The sequence below is a fragment of the Rhinichthys klamathensis genome, unplaced genomic scaffold (assembly GCF_029890125.1).
Source record: "Rhinichthys klamathensis goyatoka isolate OS25496 unplaced genomic scaffold, OSU_Roscu_1.1 h1tg000027l_1, whole genome shotgun sequence".
In the NCBI taxonomy this organism is placed as follows: Eukaryota; Metazoa; Chordata; class Actinopteri; order Cypriniformes; family Leuciscidae; genus Rhinichthys; species Rhinichthys klamathensis.
Window position 1 is genome coordinate 1,029,543 of NW_026606577.1, and position 24,375 is coordinate 1,053,917.

Genomic DNA, 24,375 nt, shown 5'->3' on the forward strand with positions numbered 1-24,375 from the left:
TTTTTTTTTGACAATTTTACATGCGTATATTTATATATATATAATATAATATTTTTAATAATTCATTTATCACACTGCGGGAGGATTACATTTAGATGATACCTAATTTAAATTCATAGGGCCTAAATGTTAGCCTACACATGCACCCACACATTCATGTTATACTTATAGTTATACTCATGTTATTTGTAGGATTTTTTATGGAAGGCTTTTTTTTCTTAAATGCTGTCTTCCAGTTTCCTTTCAGTTATTAAACATTCTCAAAAAAAACAAAAAAAAAACAGTTAATTTCAAGAGTTACGGGTTTGAAAAAGGACGAGCTCACGCAACACATCAAATGCGTATGAAATGACGCCCTCTTGTGGTCTGGTCAAAGGCTGCAGTTCGGTCCTTATTCCAGGAGGAGTCAAGCGTCAGAGGAAATGACGAAGGCAAGAGAGGGTCAGTTTATCAAAGTTCCAGCAAAAGCGCGCGCAGTTACATTCAGAGCCTCGAGAGAAGAGAAGACGGGACAGATAAACCAGTGTCTCTTTTACAGTCTTTGGATTTGTACCTGCTACCGTTAAAACACTTTAATAGACTAATAGTACAGCGTTCCTGCACTTGAAGACAAGCAGAAAACCAGGCCGCGCTTGTGTCATAACAGGATTTAGATAACTATTTTCTTTCTCCCATAAGAAAGGCGCACAATGTTTGAGGCACGTCTCGTTCAAGGATCAATCCTTAAGAAGGTTCTGGAGGCTCTGAAAGACCTCATCACCGAAGCCTGCTGGGATGTCAGCTCCTCGGGCATCTCTCTGCAGAGCATGGACTCCTCTCACGTGTCTCTGGTGCAGCTCACACTCCGGAGCGATGGGTTCGACTCCTACCGCTGCGACAGAAACCTGGCCATGGGTGTCAATTTGAGCAGGTAATGCTGGAAATTATTGTGGTTTTCTCATTATTTGTCGTCTAACCGCTTAGAGAGTGCAAGTTGAACATGTCTGTTCATGCCTGACTGCGCGAGCAAACAGCAGCCCGCCATTTTTAAAATGTAAAACAAAAATGTGTCCCATTCACAGTTATTAGTTTTGAAATGCATAGGTTTAATGTGTTTAATATGCCGTTAATGTGTTCCAAATATGTCGGTGGTAGCAATATTTGGCGCGCAGAGTGTTTCCTGTATTCTTCCATCACTGCTGGTCGTGACGTCACTTACGCGCGCTCAAGCTTGTTGGCGGGAAAAAAAAGCCGGGTTGTTGAATGACAATATGGCTTTACAGTTAGACAAAGAAATCTTGCTTAAAAAGAATTGTACACTACCAATATACAGTTTTATAAAATAAAAGTGGTTCAACGTGGCTGTAATGTGTTTTACATTACAAATATAAAGAACGTTTTTATGTTTCATACATTTATTCAGCATGTCATTCTACATGTTTAAATAAAAAGTGCCTGTTTATTAATTTGAAAGGAATTGTTCTTGTTTTCCAGCATGTCAAAGATTCTGAAGTGTGCTGGAAATGAAGATATCATCACGCTCAGGGCTGAAGACAATGCAGACTCTTTGGCACTTGTCTTTGAAACACTCAGTAAGTACATAAGACTAAATTTAACTTTAGTTATGCATTTAATCTGATACCGGAAATAATAATTTCCAGTACATATAGCCAAAATAAACTAGATATAGCTCACTATCAATAAAAACAAGTCTTGAGTTATACTAGACTGAGCCAGTGCTGATCTCTGAATGTGTTTGTAGATCAGGAGAAAGTGTCCGACTATGAGATGAAACTGATGGATCTGGATGTGGAGCAGCTTGGCATTCCAGTGAGGCTTTTTATTAAACATGCTTAATTTTGATATGATTGTGCATGTTTTCTCCAATGGTCATGTTTTGTTCTGTTCTTTACCTCAGGAGCAGGAATACAGTTGTGTGGTGAAGATGCCCTCTGGTGAATTCGCCAGAATCTGCAGGGATCTTTCGCAGATCGGCGATGCTGTCATGATCTCATGCGCCAAGGATGGCGTGAAGTTCTCTGCCAGTGGAGAGCTGGGTACAGGCAACGTTAAGCTTTCACAGACCAGCAGTGTCGACAAGGAGGATGAAGCGGTAACATTCTTTTAACATTGACAACATAACTAACTAAAGTCTGTACTAACTATGAGGGTAATTGACAACACTGTGTTCCTCGCAGGTGACAATTGAGATGAATGAGCCAGTGCAGCTTATTTTTGCATTGAACTACCTGAACTTCTTCACCAAGGCCACTCCTCTGTCCAAGACAGTCACACTCAGCATGTCCGCAGACATTCCACTAGGTATGGAAAAATGGTCACATGCTCATTACATTGCATTTTGAATTAAAATTATTGATTGTCTTTTTCCTCCTGCAGTGGTTGAGTACAAGATTGCAGACATGGGACACATCAAATACTACCTGGCACCCAAGATTGATGAAGAATCCTCCTAAATCCAAGTAGAAGACTTAAGGCTGTCATCTGTGGGATTTCATTCTGCATATCAGAATTTTTTTTGAGAAAATGAATTTTACTACTCGGTGTCTGCTGTGGTTTCCAGTTCAATGGATTCACAATTCTGTGACCTAAGCCATTTTATATGATTGGCAGATATATGGGTGCACTTAAACTATGGTAGTTTGGTCCTTAGCTTTACCAGGCACTGTGGGCTGAATCTAGAGTGCTTATGGTAGCATACAGACTCAACTTTGGCTCAGTCTCATTTTCTCAAACTTGGTCCCTCTTTATTCCATTTCAGGTTTTTGTCCAACTGCTCATTCTTATGTATAGATAATTGTCTGTAAATATGCTAATTGGACACTGTTCATCCAGTCAACCATTAATAAAACTTTTTGTAATGATGATTTGTGATCGTTCATCTCCTGTCACAAGATGCTTGATATTTAAAAGATGAAGCTGTTTAGATGTTATAAAAAAAAATGCTTAATGGATTGTTGGATTTTGCAGTTTAGAACAATTTGAAAGTTTGGGCACTAGAGGGAGCCAGCGTAACATTTACCGCAGTTTGATATGTTTGCTCAAGCTTAATCATGAAACCAATCCTTTTCATAGTCTTAATTATTGATTAGAATGGGAATAGTCTCTTTTCTGTTGAGTAAATATCATTGAAATAGCATTTGAGAATGCTCATAAGAATATCTAATCGAGATAAATATTTACATTTGTAAGACAAAAGACGCTGGATGTTTGAATGCAGCTCAAAAAAATCATTCTTTAAAGAGTTAGTTCACCCCCCAAAAATGAAAATGTTGCCATTACTTAAGTTGGTCCAAACATGTATGAGAGTATTTCTTCTGTTGAACACAAAAATATGGATAGAATAAAAAAATAAGGAAGAAACTCAAACAGGTTTGGACCAACATGAGGGTGAGTAAATGACAAATTTAATTTTTGGGTGAGCTATCCCTTTAATGCTGAGCGTACACCAAAAGACTTTGAAAAGATTTAGAAAAGACTTCATAAGATTATCAGCTCACATCTAAAGACTTTGGGTTCACAGTTTTTAGTCTCAGACTAAAGATTTTACAAACACTGAATCTTGTAGTGACACTATTTACAGGACTACAACTAGATTATTTTAGCTTTTTATTCCCACCATATTCCACCCATCATGCTCAGCAGTGATTTAACAAAAATGGAGGAGAAGCAGCTACAGTTAGCTACTGTATCACATTATGTTGTATGATCCAAAATATGTCTGAAGGTAGGCCTACAGTGGTGGTGGTATATAAGATAAGATAGACCTGACATTCCCACAATGGGGAATTTCTCAGTGTTGCAGCAGCACAGTGGATATACACCCCTAGACACATATAGTAAATATGTTCACTTTCAGCCTTTAAATCATTTTTCACACAAAAAAGACTTTTTTAAAAAGTTTTTTTAAAAAGACAAACCTCAAAAAAAAAAAAATATATATAATAATAATAATGTAAACAATGTATACAACAAATAAACAGTGTAGTGATGGCTGCTCAGTGCAGTGATGGTGTTCTGCAGGGGGTGGGAGTCACTGTCCAAATTATGTGATTATCATCATTAAATAATAATAAAAATAATAATAAATTATCATTATTATTAAATTATATAAAGGCAACCATACAGTCATGTGAAAAAAATAGGACACCATGAAAGCCTGTCTATTTTTCAACATACGGACATAATAACAATTTTAACAATACTGAAGGACCCAGTGATTTAACTAAACTATTTAAAAATAAGGAAGGTCTTTTTAAGACTCTCTGTGAAATGTAATTTTAAAAGAATGCAATTTTTGAGGAGGAATAAATTAGGACACCCCCCCCCCCCCCCCCCCATATATTTCCCCCACACTGCTTATGAGTGTGGAAAAGGATTTAAAAAGATGCATATTTCAAAGGACTTTGACATCAGCCATTCCACCATTTTATCTCACTGAATTAATTTCAACAAAGGGGGGTATCACTAGTTATTAGGGGTCCTAATTTTTTCCTCCATTAAAATAGGCATTTTTATGCATATTTTTTTGGTTTGATGAGTAAAAAAATGTTAATTTATATTGTTTAATTACAATAAATCACTTTCTTTTCCAGTGAACTTTCTTTTCCATAGACGTTGTTATGTGAACATTTCTTAATAAAGAGTTGACTATTTAATGGGATGACAAGCTCGACAAGGCGCTCCTCTTTATCCACGGTACATTTTCGCCTACTTGGCGCTCGTTGTGTTTCCACGTCCGTCGACATGTTTCTTTGTTGTGACTGATGGCTTCCTGTTTCCGGTTTTCTGAGAACGATTTTATTGGTTGTTGATTGTTTTACGTCAGTAGGACTACGCTAGGACTTGCGATAATATCAAACATGTTTGATATGAAAGACTAGAGCTGTTTCATTTAAATTTGGGCATTTTAATTGGTAGTAATCTGGTTGCAGGGCCTCTAGCTTGGATATTTGCACTTTGAAGACATCTTGTGAAGATTACCAAAAGAGTCATTGCATATGTGGTGTTGTTATATATAAATACATGATGAAACTATGGACTCATATGCAGGGTTTAATGTTATTTTTATTTTGATACTTCAATATTTCAAAGAATTAGCGGTTTAGGAAATACAGCTAGGCTAAAGGAATTGCATTTAGCAATTTTAATTAGACAAACATTGATTGGAAGCATAAATACTAACAAACCTTAACATTAAAGCCTACACAATTTTAACAACTGTTCAGACTAACCCAAATAAAATCTTTACATTCGTAGAAAATCAAAAATCATGTTTTGAGAGTGTCCCCACACAGTAAAGTTTTGTGAGATTCAGTTTACTTAGGGACAGTTTAGCTGCGCACATACACACAGTTCAATATCTTATAAGATATTGCAGTCTTTGTTCTCCTTATGCTTCTTTTTATAAATGTGATGATTTGCCATGGCCATAATTCCCTGCATGTCAGAAATGATCTCCAGCAGTTTTTTCACCTGATGATGGCTTTTGTCATTGTTGTTAAATGCATGACATCTTGAATGACAGATTTTGATCAGTTCCTGAAGTTCTTTGTCACTTCCATATATGTAATCACTTAAAGTCCTGTTCTTCAGCTTCTCTTTACCAGTGAAAAGAATCACAATCTTTGAAATCACATCCTCGCCAAACTCTTTCTTCAGACGTGGGAGAACTTCTCTCTCGCCATCTGTGAAACGGCCAAGCTGCATAACCAGCAAATATATGTCAGGCCCTGGCTGCGTGAGCTCTTTGCACTTCTTTATCTGCTCTTCCTGGTTTTTAAGGTCTTCACTGAAGAAATCTGGGGTGTCTATGACCCTAATCTGCACATCAAGGACAGCTTCCTCTGCCATCTGGCATTCTTTTGTTACTGGCATAGAACTGGCACGTGATTCAAAATGTTGCTTTTTCAGAATTGTATTTCCTGTCGCACTCTTCCCACTTCCTGTCTGTCCCAGTAGCACAATGGTCATTGGTTTCGGTTGATGCACCTTAACTGATGATGTATAGAATTAGTTAGAAAACACAGCCAGTGCATAGATACCAAAGTAGTATCTACTAGTGTGCAGTGCAGGTGATATTTTCTAATTCATAGGTTGAACTCAAACGTTTTGGTACCTGCTTTGTCTGGTGTTGCTTGCTTTGTCTTCATATTGTCGTGTGGCCTTCTGGAATTGAAAGAGTGATTGATATTGGGTTATAGAAATTAATTAAATTATTGCTGCTCATTATAACTATGTATTACCTACATTTCTCTGACAGAATCAGATGTTTGGTTCGTCTGCATGCCTTCTGTGTGTTTTAGCAGTTCTTTGATTAGTTCATCACTCTTCGTGTCTCTGTTGTAAACACACAATCTGTTTCCACACTCATTCAGGATTATGGAGTTGTCTTGGGAGTAGTATTTTTTGAAGGTTTCTAGTCTGTCTATTGAATTTGAAGGTAACTTTTTTTCACTGTTTACCAGCACAATTGTGTTTTCAACCATTTTCTGTCCAAGCTTCTTCTTCAGTTCAGTAAACATCACCATCACTTTTGGTGACACCATTTTGTTCTTGAGTATGAGGAGGAACACGCGCAGACCTGTGTATGACGGCTTCAACTCCCCCATTCTGTCAGCTTCTGGATCTGACGAGTTTGGTTTATGAAAACGGTCTGGAGTGTTGATAATACAGATCGTCTGACCAGCAACGCTATCCACAATCTTCTCACAAGTGAACTTTTCTGTTTGGAAATGATCTTTGTCAAGAATTATGTTTCCTATAAGGCGCTTATTGTTGCTGTTCTTTCCCAGCAGTATCACTGTCATCTTGCATTCACCTCCATGCGTCTGGATGATCTGTTCTGAGATAAATTCAAACAATTACAGTTAACACAATTGCTAAGACACTAAACCCCATACTCTGAACCAAATTCTCAAAGGCCTAAACCCATTTGTTGAATAAATCACTCTTTCTGCAAAACCTTAAACAAGTTCAGGCTGTTAGACAACATTTGCAAATCTCATGCACATTTTTGTAAAACTCTAACTCATTCTCACTCACTAAAGCACATTTTGCACTGTGATGCTCTTGTATAGCAAAAAGGTAAGCACAAGTAGCAAAAGTTAAACACAACTATACAGCACACTTGTTTCTAATGATGTGATCAAACCAACTGTACAAAATATAAGCCAGCACAAATGGCACCAACAATAGATGGAAACGATATGAGAGGGAGAGGAGGAAGAGTATTTGTGAGAGGTGGTGGATGAGGAGGAAGAGCAAGGTGTGGATTGTTGTCAAGGCTGGATCTAGCACACCAGAAGTTTTTCTTCTTTGCCTGGCAAGAGACAACATTGTCTGTGATGTGGAGAGAGTCCTCAGGCTGGACCCAACACGAACACGTGATGCTGAGGCAAAATTAATACTCTCATAGCATTTTTATAGTATGCAACGGCTGAATATACTGATATTCAATACTATACAATATTCAATTCAATACTGTACTTGCAGTGCATTTCATTATTATTATTATTATCATCAGAACAGACCAGTTGAAAACCACTGTTTTAACAGACACGTTTCATCATGATCTTGTACTTTTAAGGCCAATTCACACTACACCGATGCAGACCAATGCTGTCAGTCACCAGATTACAGCATATCACTTTTAAGACATTCTAACGCAACGCCGATTCAGCATGTTCAATCGGTGAAAACAAGCTTCGACAGACGGCAACAGACACAGATAGGGGTGACAAAGCCTGACGAAGTGTCTGTTGCCGTCTGTTAGTGAATTGTAGTGAACTGCAACCTATGATAACAGACAGATCCCGCAGAAATCGCGTGCAACATTGCACAAACAGATTTCACCAAGTGCAACATATATTCCTGGATCAATGTTTTTGTTGATCCTGGAACAACATTCCAATCAACCAATGAGATTTGATGAACAAGTTTACAGTTTATGTCAGGTTTAGGCTTACAACTAGTGTTAGGTTTAGGGGCTTGGACAACATTTTCAGACCGGAAGCTGACAACAAAATGTATTGACCCAGAAACGCGTCTCACTCGACAAAATCGAATGTGCAAACATTTCAAATCCCATTGTGAAAGAAAATGGCATCCAAAACAGTGCTTTGCATAAAAAAAGTGTGTTGAACTTATTTGACTACTTTAGATTGACGTAAAGTCAGGTGAGAAAAAACAGCATGTTGATTTTATCATATTCTTTTGGATGACAGAGAAAAGTAAGTTGAATAAGAAATCTGTAAGCAATACTTTTGCTGTCTTCAGGCACACTTGACACTTCAGGTATTTCCTTCATTGGTTCATAATGATCCATATCTTCATATAACCTGCAGGATTTAGATGATGTTACAGGTCAAATTATAGGCGTAAAGGAATTTATAGGTATGTACAGAGGTTTTTATTTTATTTTTTGATACTTCATATGTCTTACGGCTCATCAGCAGGTGTGGATTTGTTTGTTTCAATAGCCTGCTTCTTGTGCACTGCCTTCCATTTTTCCATAACCTGTTTGGTCAACTCATTCTTGTCTTCGTTCTTGTTGTGAACACAAATTCTCTGTCCAAACTCATCTAGTAGTTTTTTGAGACTCTCATCGGCTTGGTCATATGGCTGTCCAGATTGCTTTTCTTGACTGTTAACTATCACAACAATTGTATTTTCCACCATTTTCTCTCCAAATCTCTTTTTAAGCTGGCTGACCATATCAATCTCTTCCTGTGAGAGCTGTTTGTCATGCAGTACCAGAAGGAACGCACGTGGACCTGGATATTGGGGGTTTATCTCTTCTATACTGTCAGTTTCTGGATCTTGGTTTGGCCTGTGGAAAAGGTCTGGAGTGTTGATGATACAGACCATCTGATCACCTAGTTTTTCTTCAGCTCTTGTGCATGTCTCTTTTCCAGCTATGAAACGCTCTGCCTTTAGTATGATGTTCCCTATCATAGACTTATCGTTGCTGTTCTTTCCCAGCAGCACCATTGCGATCTTGTCGCCTCCGTCAGATTGCGCCACCTTTGTATACTCCACTATAACAAATAACAAGAATAATTCAGTTTTTAAACTGAGTTTTAGATTAGGAATTTACTTAATTCCTAAATCATAACCCTTGATGACATAATATACATTGCTTGTTTATAAATATTTGAGAAGGATTCTTTAATCCTAGAGTTAAGCTTGAGTATCAAATTAATGCCATTAATATGAGCAACCATCAAGTCAAATCACTACAATTTTACAAAAATAGACTAAAATGTATTTAAAAAAACAAGCCGCTTACTTACATTGAAACATGTTGAGTTATTCCACGTTAACAGAAACAAATAATGAGCAGAGTAAGAATCATTAAACGTGTCTCTAGCACAAAGGACAGTTATGAATAAATGAAAGCAAAAATGTACTTGTCTTAAATGCATGAGAATAAAGGGCTTGTCAAAAATCTGGAATAACACGTCGAGTCACTATGCTAGATAACAGCTGCGCTTATCTTTTGGTTCTCTACTGCAGTTTTTTTGTGAAAATGTTTGTCTTAATGTAGTAATCTAAAAGGTCAGGCTTTGATTATCATTTTCTACAGAGTGAGACTTTCTAAAGAAAACTTTTACTACTAGAGGTAAAATATCTAAGCAATGGTGGGAGAATGGGCACGTCCTGCAGAGTTAGGCGTCAACATATTTAGTTGTTCCTGGAACAACATTCCTGTCCAAAAAATGTAATCATAACCATTTCCCTAAACCTAACTATAAGTTATCCCTAAAATCAGAGGGGAATGATAGGTGAATAACACTAATAGAAGCACCAAACTCTTATTGTAAGCATAAACTTGACATGAACTTTAAACTTGTCCCTCAAATCTGATTGGTTGATTGGAATGTTGTTCAAGTATCAACATAGAAATGAATTTAGGTTCTGCGGTGGGTGGAGGAACTGGAAATAGCCTTTGGTAATTTTATGGAAAAAAACAACTTTACCAAACTCAGCTTCTGTCTACTTTTCTTACAGTAGGCTATGTTTCCTGAAACTCAATGAATGTGTTAGAACAGTGATTCATATATTGACGACATTTGTATATTCTCTTTCCCCTACGAGAGTTTTGTATGTTAATTCTTGTCAATAAAAAAAAAGAGGAACAGTGATTCATTTTAGATTGTTATGATGATAGTGAGAATGAAGGACCTGTAGGCAGTTGTTTTGCATAGGTTTATTGCGCCATCTTTTGGTTACTCTAGACATTACACTATGGGATTATAACTTGTCTTTGCTGTATTTAGCAATATCTTACACCAAGTCCGTTACACAGGAGATACTAAGTGGACTAAGCTGATTTCTACTGCTGTTGAACCAGCTCAGGGCTTTTCATATCGCTCATGAAAACATAAACCCTCATCTAGAATCTTTTTGCTGTTCTCATCAGTTTAATTGGTCTCTATTGAGTTATTTTATTCACTTTCTAAATCTCTACTTTAATTGGGGGAAGATATCTATCTCTATCTCTTCTCTTCCTGTGATAGTTTTGTCTTGCAGTATCATGAGGAACATGCATGGACCTGAGTATGATGGTTTCATCTCCTTTATACTGTCAGCTTTTGGATCTGGGCTTGGTTTATGGAAAAGGTCTGGAGTGTTGGCAATACAGACAATCTGATCAGCTACTCTACCCACAACCCTCTCACACGTGTCTCTTCCAGGCATGAAACCGTCATGCTGGAGGACACTGTTCCCTGTTAGCACCATGGTGATCATGCAGCAGTCACCTCCAAATGGCTGGACATTCACGCTCTCCCCTATGAGACAGTAAATATTTGAATTAATAGTAAATATTTTTAATATATATATTTTAAAATGTAATCTATTCCTGTGATGCAAAGCTGAATTTTCAGCATCATTACTCCAGTCTTCAATGTCACATGATACTTCAGAAATCATTTTAATATACCGATTTGGTGCTCAAAAACATTTCCTCTCATGTTGAGAACAATTGTGCTGCTTAATATTTTTGTGGAATTCGTGATATTCAGATTTTTCTCCTATAAATTATTAAACCAATTTTCTCACAATTAAATGCAATATAATTTCAGGTACAAAGTAAAAATATAGAAACTATCAGACCAAAGAATGTACAGAAATTAGCAAAGTGATAATTTTTTAAAAGTCGATCAAAAACCCACACTAACCACTACGTCTTACTTTTTGGCATGTTGAATTTCTAGTCTGTTCACCAGGTTGCGAGAAACACCTCCAACTATTTCTGTCATGTGGTGAAGCAGGAAAATGATCAAATGAAAGTAAAAGCTAACTTTGTACATTTGCAAAAAATAAACAAGTGGCGTCACAAGGAAATCTGCTACTAATACAGTGTCGCAAAAAATTGTTCCAGTCGTTGTCGAGAGAAACTGTTGCTGAAGGAAATGGACTGTAAAAAGTGTCTGTGTCTGTGCCGTCGCCACAATTCTCCTGAGCGAAGTAAGTTTTCTGTTAAAACTTTTGACTTTTGGTTGTTTAGTAAGATTTCTATTCAACTGGTGAAAGCTCACAACTGCTGAAACATTTTATCATGTTCAAAAAGTTTGAATGGCTATTGTCAAGTCTGTAAAAGCAAACAGAGTTGTTTATTGTATGACTATACATTTAGTAAAAGCTTAAAGAAAAACAAAATAAACAAAAATACAATAGGAAGTTAACTTAAACCAAAGTTTTTGGTCAGATAGGTGTCATGTTACATTAAATTGTTTTGACATAATTTTTGATGCAGATCAAAATGATTTTAATAGATTTGATTCATAAAGCAAATACGTCCCTTAATATGCTACATTAGGGCCAGGCTTCAAATAAAACACTCTATGTCACAGTCCTCCCCTGCCTCTATCAGTTGATTTTATACACTGTATTTTTTTGTCCTTCATTTTGCTGTGTTAATAGGAGGACCACGTCGCATAGTAATGATTGGAAAAACCGGAGTGGGAAAAAGTGCTGTGGGGAACACCATCCTTGGTAGAAAGGTTTTTGAGTCAAGCCCTTCTGCAAACTCTGTCACGACCTTGTGCCAAAAAGCAATGGTCTATGACCCTAGAGAAATTTCTGTGATTGACACACCTGGAATCTTGGATACCAGCCAACCGAAAGACCTCATCAAAAGAGAAATAGTAAGATGTATTCAGATTTCAGCACCAGGTCCTCATGTGTTTCTGCTGGTGATACAAATTGGCCGTTTCACTGCTGAGGAGCAAAAATCTGTCCAAGCCCTGCAAGAGCTCTTCGGAGAAGAAGCTTCAAAATACATGGTAGTGGTCTTCACTCATGGAGATTCACTCAATGGTCAAACTATAGACGACTATGTAACAAAAGGCCATCCAGAACTCCGTAAAGTGATCCAGAGGTGTGGTAGTAGATATACTGTGTTTGATAACACTAACACAATGAAGCGAAAGCAAGTGAATAACTTAATGCAGAAAATTGATGAAATGGTGTCAGCAAATGGGGGAGAATACTTCACTCAGGAGATGTTTCAAGAAGCGGAAGAAAAAATTCAACAACAGAACATGGAGAGAGCGGCCGCAGAGCTTCTGGAATATCAGTTTAGCTTTCTTGGGGCTCTTGACCACAGAGTCGTTTTGTTCCAGCAAATATTGATAGAAGGCTTTCACGAACAGTTTGCTATTGATAGTGGCTCTTGCAGTTACTAAAGAGACTCAATCAGACACATCTTGTGTTTATGTTCAGCGGTAGTTTTATGACACCTTACTCATTTGATTTTATACAGTGTATACATGTCATTCAATAGAGAGGTGGCCAAAAATGGTAGTTTTCTTGAGATCCTTGATGAGAGAATTAGTTTTTAACCTGATCCTATTCTTTTATCAAATGTTGTTAAGACCTCCACGGTGACATTTATTGTGCATTTTCATTTTAACATTGATTTTATTTAAAAAAAATCTCCTGTTGTGGTAAAATAAATTCTTATTTCAATTTTAAGATATAATTTGACTGCAGCACATTGCAGAATGAATATGTTATGGAAGCGAACTTCTTCGTGAAGGCACTGTGAAGGCAGACAAAAAAAAAACTGTCTACTTTATAACTGTAGACATAAATGTATCCCTGTCTTCACCATTCTTTCTTCTTAAAGCTTACATTTATTTATAGTAATCTATGAATAATAATCGGTGACATATAATCTGCATGATATATTTTTAAGACACATTGGAAACTTTCCACATAATTTAGCATTTGTTTTGTTACCATTATCTAACATTTAACATCTGTTAAGAATCAGTTATACTGTGTAAATAAATGTAAAATTGTTAAACACAAGTAAAATGGTTATACTGTGAAAACAAGAGGTCTGCATGTGTTTTGAATGTATAGTTGTGATGTATTAGGGGTGTAACGATACCCTCAAGTCACGATTCTATATATATCACGATACGATATTATTGCGATACTCCAAGACATGTGGTAAAAGTTTAAAAAATGTTTTACTGTTGATTAAAATGCAAAATTTGGTATTACATTCGGGGTGGAAATAAATATGGACTTGGTGTTGGTAACCCAATGCACAGGAGGACAATATTGACACCTGAATGATTCTGAAGCTTAAAATACAGAATTATTTTAGACAAATATGCTTGCACTCTGTCAATGACTAGATATATTTAAAATAATGTAGGCCACTTTTTACTGGCAACATAAGACATTTGGCACTATCAGGACCCACAAATATTCCCCCATTGCAGAATTATACATTATATTCAACATTAATCTAGTACTGACACAAACTTGAATTTTTTCTCACAGTAATTTTCATTTTGGGTGAACTATACACAATACATATTGTCACTATCCGATACTTATTGTTGCATTTTTGTATTGCGATATTTTGTGACATAATATATTGTTACACCCCTAATTAGGACCCATTAATACACTATTTATTTTTTCATTTCACAAAGAAAAATGACCGTGTGTCTAACAGTGCAAAGCAATTTTTTTAATACTGTATATGCATGTACTTGTGTATATATAAAGGGAGAGACAGCGGAAACAACGGAGGGAGAGAAACACACACACATATGCACCGGAATACAGCCTCAGGCGAATATGTATATATAAGCTGATTTAAATTATTGACTTTTTTTTTTAAGCAGTGTCTTCTTTAAAAAGGGACCAAATAGGTCTACATTGCAAAGCATTTATATATTACAATCATTTAAGTTCAGATCACAAAAAGGGATTGACAGTTAAAAGGGAAGTGCCAGCCTCATCAGCCCTGTGAAGGCCTCATCGACACGACAGCCTTCGACACTGATCCTCAACAGCTCGTCTCCATACCGGCGTGATTACTTCGACTTCCAACCAGAAGGAAATGGATAAATACTCTAAATGTTCCGATCCAATCTGACTTGTAATGCTGCCCGAATCATACACTGTTCCTTCGAACTGGCCCTCCGACTGAGTCTGGGTTCTCCCAAGGTTTTTTTTCTCCATTCTGTCACCTGATGGAGTTTTGGTTCCTTGCCACTGTTGCCTTGGCTTTTGGCTTGCTTAGTTGGGGACATTTAATATTCAACAATTATTATTATTGATCTGCCTTACTTAAGGTGGACGATGACGCAATTTTCTTCTAGAAACAAACTTTGTTGTATTATGTTCATGTTATCACTGTGAAGCTGTTTTGATACAATCTGTATTGTAAAAAGCGCTATATAAATAAAGGTGACTTGACGACTTAAAAGATTAAAACAATAATATTTATGGATTATATGCCTTTTTACTGGGCAGAAAATAAGCATTTTTAAATCTAGGCATTTGGCAAAACCATTTTTATCCAAAGCAGTTTAATTTACATTGAAGATGTTTTTTTTTATTCAAGATAAAAAAAAAATTAGTTCATGCATTCACCTTATATAGTTAACTATACTATAGTTAACTAAGCCACAGGAATGCATTTTATTTTTTGAGTTCCCAGAATTCCCTGTTAGCTTCTTTAAAAAGAAGACCTTACAAAGCAACTTGACATGGGAATTTTTAAAGCACGCTATATGGTCTTACATTTCTAGTTTGAGACATGACTAAACTATGTTCTAGAACACAACAGGAAATAAAAAAGTTCCTTCACAGCAAAATCCCCAGTGTTAAATTACTCAAACTATATTTTGAATAAAAGATCAACATCCAAACCTCTGTTAATTCTCAATAAGAACTTCTTCTGTAGACGTATGACAAAATTTAAAGTCAAACTGGTTTGTAATGTAGCTGGTAACGCCGTTTGTGGAGTTATTTAATCATCCTCTGCTGAGATCTCGAGAGGTTTTAATGTCTTTTATCTTCAGTTGATTTCATCTAAGGCTGTGGCTGGAAGTCATTTGTAGTTCTAGCATTTCTGCTCATCTCTTCTCTTTTTTTTGTTCTTGTTTGTTTCTCTTTTCCCTGATTCTTTACGTCTTAAAGTCCCCCTGTGGTTTTTAATGTTGATTATATGTCTTTTTGAATGTGCTTTAATACAAACCATGTGCAAATTCATAAGTCAACACCATTGCTGAGTATTGTTTCCTTAAAACTGTAGTGGAAAAAAAACAAGGTTTGAAATAGCTTCTTCTTACGTCACAAAATACTTTGTAACCAATCACGTCATCGTGCCTGCGGGCTTTAGCATATCATATGCTGCGAAGCAAGGGAGTCTCAAGAGAGGCCAGGTTATCCCGGTATATTTTTCTGTTGATATGAAAAAATCAGGTACATTTAGCAAAATAGCAGTTGAATTATGTAAAGGCTATGATGTATATCACAATGTTATGATGAAATATGCCTTTCTCCATTGATGTTCTAAGATGTTTACTGTTACCCCCAAATCTGATAACATTTATTACCCACTGGGGTCAATTTGACCCCAGTAATTTAAACCTCCACAATATGATTTTTTTTTTTTTTTTACAAAGGTTTGTCTCAGGTAATTTATGTATTTGTTGACTACTTAAGTAACCTTTTAAGTTAACATCCACCCACCACCCCCCTCCCCACCCCTTATACATCCGGAATACCCATTGCACGACTATGGACAAATTTACAAATTACCATAAAATCTTACTGATTGACCTAAAATTATAAAAATATAAATAGTATAAATATATTTGGTGTTTTATTTGTTTTATAATATTTCTAAGTATAGATTTTTGTAATCTATAACATTTGGAAAGAAAAACTATTTATTTTATCAAGGATAGTAACACGAGTTATGTGTGGGGTCAATCTCGCAAAAATGATGTTTTCCACTCCCCATGGCATGGGAAAGAATTATTAGTTCTCATGAGAATTATATCACATGTCATGTGAACTACTAGTGGTTCTCGCAATACTACAGATATGGTTATGTTAGGTTAGAGCCCTAAAACAGAGGGACTTTTTTAAATATAATATTGAATATGTAAAATTATAATGAACATTATAAATTCACATTATAACATGTTATAGTGACCTCAATAAAACAACCAAAAAAATGTGTGTGAAATTTTAATATGTTTTCTGTTTTATTATACAGCTAAAAGAGCCTGGAAAATACGGACGCACCAGATACACGTCAGCAGTGTCTTACGTCAGCAGCGTCACTGAACGCGGATCCACAACAGAACCGGAAGACAATACAATGCTGAATAAAGTCGTAGTTTTTGTTATTTTTGGACCAAAATGTATTTTCGATGCTTCAAAACATTCTAACTAACCCACTGATGTCACATGGACTACTTTGATGATGTCTTTATTTCCTTTCTGGACAAGGACAGTATATCGTACATACATTTTCAAAGGAGGGACAGAAAACTCTCGGACTAAATCTAAAATATCTTAAACTGTGTTCCGAAAATGAACGGAGGTCTTACGGGCTTGGGACGACATGAGGGTGAGTCATTGATGACATAATTTTCATTTTTGTGTGAACTAGCCCTTTAAGTGTAGCAGGTTGAAAGTGTACCCTCATTTGTTCATTGGCAGTGTCATGTGAAAATGGTGACCCTATCAGTAGTGGGGTGTGCAGGCTGCCCCGGGGTTCAGGTTGGAACGTCTGTTTTAAGGAGGCTTCTCTTCAATGGAATGTTTTCTTATTGAGTTTTTATGTTTTGTTGACGAACTATGGTCAGCGACCACGCATAGTATTGCGCTGAGAACATCTCCTGGTATATGTACGAGAGTCGTTCGCCTGTTTTTAGTGGTTTTATGATTGTTTTTAATTCTGCTGTTTCATGTTCGACAGGTTGATTGCCTGACCAAGAGTTTCATCGCCGTGTTATGGGGTGGAACGCACGTCTAGTGATGTAACGCACGTCTAGTGATGTAACGCACGTCTAGTGATGTAACGCACGTCTAGTGATGTAACGCACTGCTGCCTTGCCTGGGTCTCATTTCAGTCAATTTTGCATTTAGTTTTCATTAATTAACTTTGTGTGTGATTGTAATTTCGGGCCCAGATTATTGCTCGCCGTGGGGTAAGATGCACCAGCTTAAAGCGTGGCCGTTCGTTGGCCGTTCTGTTCCTCTAGTGTTTTAATACATTTAATAATTTAATACATCGGGTGATTGTAGGCCTTGTTTGTTGTAGTATTTGTTCTTTTTGTGTCTTTGGCTTTGTCTTTGTTTGTATTTTGAATTGTAAACGTTATTATTTAAGTTATTTGTTTGTTTGTTTGTTTTCATATGCACTGAATGTAATGTAATTTATTTTGTTGGTTTAAATTTCAGTTTTTCATTAAGTTAAGTGACTGATCTAATATTGTTTTTCTTTGTTTCTTTTGTTGATGCTGATTTCTAGAAGGTCTGACTCTGAGGGCATGTTTTAACGACACCGTTTTCAACAGAAAATGGAAGACCTTTTATTTATTTTGGCCGATCATTTACACGACAACAGCGTTTTGGGGGCAAACGTGTTTCGAAGTGCAAGGTTTTGAAAATGATGCCTTTATCTTCTCCATGTAAACAACAAAAACGTGAATTTGTGAAAACTGTGACGTCATGCGCATGCATATTACATGTTCACACATGCGTATTACGTGTTCGCGGGGTGTTTCTTGACAAAGTGACTTCACCAACTACTAGCCTGGCATGCATAATACAGCCTTTTTAGTCAATTTCTCAGATCCGTGTGAATGGGGATCATTTTGACAACGTTGTCGTCTGTTTTCAGTACGTTGTTGTCAAACACACCATGAGATGACGAATGGGAACATGGTTTGTGTAACATTAGGAACACACAATTAGCTGTTTTATAACATAGTCAAACAAAAGGCTAATCATATTAATTACCGGTATGTGTCTGACATTGTAGAGAGTGATACATAAAATGCATTACCATTCTGATATCCTGTATAATGTGCTCTTCCTCTTCTTCTTCTTCTGAATCATTTTCTGGTTCAAACATATATGTCTGTATTAAATCAGTATTTCCACTTGCCATTGTGCAGCGTTTACTACAGTAAAGTTGACAGATCTTTGATCTGGTGTGAGTGAGTGAGTGGATATTCATGATTTCACGTATACTAAATGAAGCAAGGGTGTAGTTACATTCAAGCTATTTTAAGGCATGAAAAAAATAAATTCATAGGAATAAACGTTTAAACGTAATTTTAGAGATCAAAGATGAATTTAAGGGGATAAAATGATTGATTATCTTTAATTATCTCATTAACTTTGACACTGCTTCAGTGTTATTTTAACATAGTGTGCACACATATGTACACTGAGCAGTGTTAATTTAACACTGGGGATGCAGTGTTCAAATAATGTTAACTACAACCATACTGAGTTTACCAACAATCAGGGAACACTATCTGTTTGCCATCTGTGCTGATCAGATACGATGCAGAATGTTTCTCACAAGGAAGAAATTCTTCAGAATGTTTCTTATAAGGAAGTAACTATGAAAAATGTTTTTCAGAAGGATTGTTAGATATAGACAGAGATAACCAATGCCACAATAGTTTGCATTCTCTTATCGTCTTTGTAAAAGGAAACACTTTGGAGCATTTTTTAAACATCCCAAAGAGTATGACTTGTAAGGACCACATTCTCTGAAATTTTTACCTCTGACTAGCAGCACATAAAAATGGGGTAACACTTTATTTTAAGGTGCTTGTAATAAGCAGTAATTAACAGTTAATAAGACACTTATAAGACCTTATAAGACACTTATAAGACCTTATAAGATGCAAATAAGATGCCCTGAAGAGATCAGGGAAACTACTCCCTCTTGGGAAGGTCAATTTTTAAGGGCCTGGGAGTTTGTGTTACCATTTATGTTTGTTCGGCTGTTCTAAAAGTGCAATGTATTGATACTTGAGAAATGTATTATTTAATTTAATTTATTTATTATCATTAGTTAATGCTTATATGCATCTTATATGCATCTTATACGGTCTTATAAGTGTCTTATTAACTGTTAATTACTGCTTATTACAAGCACCTTAAAATAAAGTGTTACCAAAAAGGGTGCAAACGATTTTTTTAATATGCCATCTGATTAGGGTTCACAGTCCAAATAGTTTAGTCTGTCTATTTTACTGTTTGTTGTTTATTTGTTTATACCTGATAAATTAAAATGTAGTGCATGGATGAGATTTTTAAATAAAATATCTTTATTTGTACATGTAAAGTATTGACATGCAACATAACAATGATGTATATTCATTTGATTGTAGCAAAAATGAACTAAACATGTTTTCAAATCAAACTACTTGCACAGAATAAAAGTCAACGAATCAGTTTTATACACCTATCACATGAATCATTTGCCAGTGTCTACTGGATTCTGCAGTCCTTTTTCTCTGGTTCTTTGGAATATGAGTAGTGTTCTAAAATGTCTGTATTTCCATTTTTCCTCTTCATCTCTAAAATCATCTCTAATAGTCTCTCGACCTGAGAAACATTGTGGTCATTATTGTTAAATGCATGACACCTTGACCCACAGGTTGAGATCATCTCTTGAAGTTGGGTGTTAGTGTTTTTAATGTACTCTGATACAGTTTTCCCTCTTAATTTCTCCTTGCTTGTGAACAGAACAATGGTTTCTTTTACCACGTCCGCACCAAACGCTCTCTGTATGTTCGGAACTATTGCTCTCTCGCCATCTGTGTAACGGCCAAGTTCCATGACCAGCAAATACACGTCAGGCCCTGGCTGCCCGAGTTCTTTGCATTTCTCTATCTGCTTTTCCTGTTTTTTTAGGTCTTCATCAAAGAAATCTGGGGTGTCTATGACCCTGATCTTGATTCCACAAACAGTTTCCCCTGCCATCTGGCACACATGTGTTACTGGCACAGAACTGGCAAATGATTCAAAATGACGATTTCTCAGGATGGTGTTTCCGGTAGCGCTCTTTCCACTTCCGGTCTGTCCCAGCAGCACAATGGTCAAGGTGTTTTTCTTCTTGATGGCAACTTGGCTGCCTCCTTAAATATGATATAATATAATTAATATGCTGCATGTAACAATAGAAATTAAAAATAAAATAATTTTATTTCAATTTCATAAACTGCATCCTTTCTGTTCCGACAGCATTGAACCAATTTAAAGGGATAGTTCAACTGTTTGGTTACCGACATTCTACAAAATATCTTTTCTGTTCAGCAGAAGAAAGAAATTCATACAGGTCTGAAACAACTTGAGTGTGAGTAAATGCTGACAGGATTTTCATTTTTGGGTGAACTATCCCTTTAAATATGTCACCAAGGTAATTGAAATCGCAAGAAAGACTTGTAAGTATCAAACAAATCAGCAATTGACCATCTCCACTCTTTACATGAAAGATTCTCCTCTATCAAAGTCTAAAAAATAATTTCTTAGTGTCTTTCTTAGTTTCTTTCACATGTGGGAATGCAGATTACGTTTTTGTTATTATATTCTTTGATAATTTAGATTTTAATGGTTGTTACCTGGTATATGCTCTCGTGTCATTGCTTCCTGTGGATTCCGGATCTCCCTTTCCACAGATGTGGTCCTGTGTGATGATCTGCAGTTAAATAGAATATGGATCAAGGGATATGATCTCTCTGGAATGGGTACAATCATCTGGATAAACTCATATGTTTTGTCATACCTTTCATGCTTGTATACTTGGAGCTCAGGCACACTTTTGCGACATGTAATCAGTAGTTCGATTAAGTCACATTGCTCCAGATTTTTGTTAAAACCACACACTTTACTTCCACATTGATAGATAATGCTATCCAGGTTCTCATCTGATTCTTTGTTTGGCCTTACTGATGTCTCATCTTCGCTACTGACCAGAACTACAACAGTATTTTCCTCCATTTTCTTTCCAAATTCTTGCTGAAAATGTGCAAACGTTTCCATATCCTTCTGTGAAACATGGTCACGCTGCAGAACAAATAAAATCATACATGGACACCTAGATGATGTCTCCATGTAGCTCTGAATTACAGTCTGAGGCCCTTGAATAACAGTAATCCATTTGACTCCTATCTGCAGCGATACCTCTTCAGCAGATGTGGACTGCTCTGGCAGGAAATGTTCATACCCAAGTGTAACCCAGACTCAAATTAGCATATTTGCAGTCTTTGCTCAAGTTAATTTGTCCAAAATATTTAACCATTAAATCATTATAATTACATATTTAACTAAATGTGTATGTGACTGAACAGTAAATAGAATAAAACTTCATGACAGTGTAATAGTTTATTATAATATTTAAATTATACATTTTATTATTCATATAGTGATATTTAAATTATTGCAGCAAATCTCAACCAATGAGAATTGGGAATAGCACTGCAGACGGTAGGCCTCCAATCAGGGAAATAGGCCGCAGCTTTAACTCCGCCTCCTGTGAGCAACGCAGATCGGAATACAGAGTCGCAGATCTAGAGAAAAGAGACAGAAATAGAACACAGAGAGGAGAAAGTGTTTTAGAAGATTAATTGTGAAATATTTACAAGAAGTCTTAAAGTTTTCATTTGAGAATAAGTTTATGTTATAATTACATCGATTGAGAAACTTTGTTTGGATACTTACCGTGCGTGTAGTCCGGTTGAAGCTGATGTTGGAGATTAAGCTAACGCTAATGAAGCAGCTCATCGTGGTTTATTCGATGAAACCTGGAAGATAAGCACATTCAAGAACAGTTAATTAATAGAGGAATCGGTGAGTTAAATGTTTATTCTGATTAATGTGGTTAACTGTGTTCATGTACAATACTAATGTGAGTCTAAACAGAAAAGAAACTGTATTTTTCACTATGTGTGGAGTGTGATTACAATGTATATTGTTGTTTAGAAATGTGCTAAATGATGCTAATGTAAAGTGAAATCACTAAGGATATTGCCCTGTTGTGTGCAGGCCAGTTTTTGCATGTATTTGTTCTATACTGTGGACTTCGTTCTTTGGTGCGGATGCATCGAGTTGCATGACGAGTTAAGGAAGAAGATGGCGAGCCACCCGTAAACAAACCGAACTTGGATCTGCTTCTCACTTTCCTTTTGGATTCGCGTCGTTCCCACAGTTCCTTCATCTGGAGGATTTTGTTCTCTGTTGAACTAAAGGATTGAGGTATTTGGTTCTCTTTGGACTGGGACAGTTCTAAGAGCAAGAAGGAAAGCGAGACGTTATTTTTTGTTATTGTTTGAACTAAAATCTGTGAACTGAAAGTAATTATTTGATCTGATAAGATATTTACCTGTTCTGAATATTTTTCTTTTCTTTTTCTTTCATTATTAATGTGGTGAAGAAAGGTTTTGTACATTCATTGGGTTAATTTACATTTCGTTGGTGAACTGTAATTGATATTTTGGTTGAAAAAAGGAAAATTTCTAACAAAACTAAAGGTGTATATTCAAAACCTAAGAATATAATTAAAGATACTAGTCAATTAGGTGAACTAAATTGAGTCAAAAGCCAGTGAGGAAAATTTTAAATAATAAGCAAACTCAGAACTAAACCCAAATTAACTAAAAGAGAAGGGAAATTGAAGGGTTAAATTTGGATAGCCTACTCATCTTTGGTTGATACGGTTGGATTTACTTTGGGGAATTGTTTTAATTGGTAATTGAATTTAATACGAAATTGAATTGTGTTTACTTGCTTTCTCTAAGGAGAATTTATATTCAAAGTCAAACCCTTATTCAGTTGTTTTATTGTTTGTTTGTTTACCAAATTCCATTCATCATTTACTTTTCCTAATTACATAAAGGTGTGCTTGGAAAAGTTTATGTGTGTGTACCTTTGTCTCCTTCGACTCCTGTGTCTTCTGATCGGCCCAGTGATCTGGTTTATTACCAATTTTGCAAAGCAGGTGTTACATATATTTATGGCGAGCCAGCCAGGAGACAAAGAGAAACACACACATTAACCAATACTTTCAATTCTAGAGTTCCCCTTGAAAAAATTAACTAAAGACATAGACATAAGTGTAGAAATCAACCAAACTGAAAAAAAAAGCTCAAAGAGATGGAGGTTATAGAGGAAAAGGGTGTAAAAGTCCCAAATGCAGTCCTAATTAGTGGCCTAACTGAGACTGAAGTAGATGAGGAAATATTGGACTTTGTAAAACAGTACGGGTCAATTAACCGAATCATCCCAATAAGTGATCCCAGCTTAGAGTCAAAGAGGTCTGTGATAGTAGAGTTCAACTCTGGGCTAGCAGTGCAAAACCTCCAGCCAATGCTACCATATACTCAGCAAGCAAAGAATAATCCTGATGTCTCTTTCCATGTGACAGCTTTATCAAATGTCTATGTTGAGAGGCTGGGACGAAACACAACCCAAACTTACCTCAATGAGCTGAAAGAGCTGGCAAGTCGCAGTGGAGAGAATTTTGAGGATGTCTTGAAGGGCATGTTGGCTCATATCCAAGAGAGCGTGGTGCCAAACCCATGTCCTGTGCCTGTTCCTTCTGATGGTGATACCTTACCTGCTCATTCAGCAGAACCATCCTTGACTGAGTTCTCTTTTAAGCCGTCTCAGACACCAATAAATGTTGCACGACATCACTCTGTTCCACAAGTGTCAGCCACAAGCCCAGAATCCCCATCGATCACCGTCAGTGATTTAAACCCACCTAGTGTGCAGAAAGTTGTAGTGGAGCATCTTGTACGCACCAGTGACTTAGCCATACCTGGAAACTCACCGTTACGACTCCGTGTTTTCTCTGGGCGAACTCCCCATCCGTCCAACGAGGTTGATTATGAAACTTGGCGCACTAGCGCTGAACTACTTTTCCAAGATCCAACAGTCTCCGATTTCCACAGAGTGCGCAGAATCTGTGAGAGCCTTCTTTCCCCGGCAGCAGACATAGTAAAATCTGTTGGCCCGTCAGCATCACCTTCAACTTACATTCAGCTTCTTGATTCTGCTTTTGCGCCCATTGAGGATGGT

At 36.6% G+C, this 24,375-nt stretch overlaps 4 protein-coding genes across 4 annotated transcripts; 2 read left to right on the forward strand and 2 right to left on the reverse strand.

Annotated features, from left to right (window-relative positions):
- The first annotated feature begins 483 nt into the window (after positions 1–483).
- On the forward strand, positions 484–2,864 carry pcna (proliferating cell nuclear antigen). Its single transcript, XM_056243963.1, has 6 exons — positions 484–910; positions 1,474–1,571; positions 1,742–1,809; positions 1,898–2,092; positions 2,178–2,301; positions 2,377–2,864. Exons 1-6 carry the CDS (start codon positions 690–692, stop codon positions 2,451–2,453), a joined length of 783 nt encoding a protein of 260 aa, XP_056099938.1. The 5' UTR covers positions 484–689; the 3' UTR covers positions 2,454–2,864.
- Positions 2,865–5,132: 2,268 nt separating this feature from the next.
- LOC130078455 (GTPase IMAP family member 8) lies at positions 5,133–9,389 on the reverse strand. The gene is made up of 6 exons (XM_056243973.1): positions 9,291–9,389; positions 8,441–9,035; positions 8,260–8,336; positions 6,247–6,841; positions 6,116–6,165; positions 5,133–5,993 (listed from the first exon to the last, which is right to left on the reverse strand). The coding sequence occupies exons 1-6, from the start codon at positions 9,298–9,300 to the stop codon at positions 5,362–5,364; spliced, it is 1,959 nt and encodes a 652-aa protein (XP_056099948.1). The 5' UTR covers positions 9,301–9,389; the 3' UTR covers positions 5,133–5,361.
- Positions 9,390–11,390: 2,001 nt separating this feature from the next.
- zgc:113625 (uncharacterized protein LOC553227 homolog) lies at positions 11,391–12,950 on the forward strand. Its single transcript, XM_056243987.1, has 2 exons — positions 11,391–11,469; positions 11,926–12,950. The coding sequence occupies exons 1-2, from the start codon at positions 11,415–11,417 to the stop codon at positions 12,687–12,689; spliced, it is 819 nt and encodes a 272-aa protein (XP_056099962.1). The 5' UTR covers positions 11,391–11,414; the 3' UTR covers positions 12,690–12,950.
- A 6,662-nt stretch (positions 12,951–19,612) lies between these two features.
- zgc:172131 (uncharacterized protein LOC100002821 homolog) lies at positions 19,613–21,517 on the reverse strand. The gene is made up of 3 exons (XM_056243978.1): positions 21,083–21,517; positions 20,919–20,995; positions 19,613–20,435 (listed from the first exon to the last, which is right to left on the reverse strand). Exons 1-3 carry the CDS (start codon positions 21,409–21,411, stop codon positions 19,786–19,788), a joined length of 1,056 nt encoding a protein of 351 aa, XP_056099953.1. The 5' UTR covers positions 21,412–21,517; the 3' UTR covers positions 19,613–19,785.
- Between the last annotated feature and the right edge of the window lie 2,858 nt (positions 21,518–24,375).

Coding starts and splice junctions, on each gene's coding strand:
- pcna (XM_056243963.1), top strand. CDS start 690: ATGTTTGAGGCACGTCTCGTTCAAGGATCAATCCTTAAGAAGGTTCTG. Junction 911..1,473: donor ATGGGTGTCAATTTGAGCAG/GTAATGCTGGAA, acceptor CTTGTTTTCCAG/CATGTCAAAGATTCTGAAGT. Junction 2,302..2,376: donor GTCCGCAGACATTCCACTAG/GTATGGAAAAAT, acceptor TTCCTCCTGCAG/TGGTTGAGTACAAGATTGCA.
- LOC130078455 (XM_056243973.1), bottom strand. Junction 8,337..8,440: donor TCCACACCTGCTGATGAGCC/GTAAGACATATG, acceptor TAAATCCTGCAG/GTTATATGAAGATATGGATC. Junction 5,994..6,115: donor AGCAACACCAGACAAAGCAG/GTACCAAAACGT, acceptor ATACATCATCAG/TTAAGGTGCATCAACCGAAA.
- zgc:113625 (XM_056243987.1), top strand. CDS start 11,415: ATGGACTGTAAAAAGTGTCTGTGTCTGTGCCGTCGCCACAATTCTCCT. Junction 11,470..11,925: donor CCACAATTCTCCTGAGCGAA/GTAAGTTTTCTG, acceptor CTGTGTTAATAG/GAGGACCACGTCGCATAGTA.
- zgc:172131 (XM_056243978.1), bottom strand. CDS start 21,411: ATGGAGACATCATCTAGGTGTCCATGTATGATTTTATTTGTTCTGCAG. Junction 20,996..21,082: donor CAAGTATACAAGCATGAAAG/GTATGACAAAAC, acceptor ATTTAACTGCAG/ATCATCACACAGGACCACAT. Junction 20,436..20,918: donor GACACGAGAGCATATACCAG/GTAACAACCATT, acceptor ATCATATTTAAG/GAGGCAGCCAAGTTGCCATC.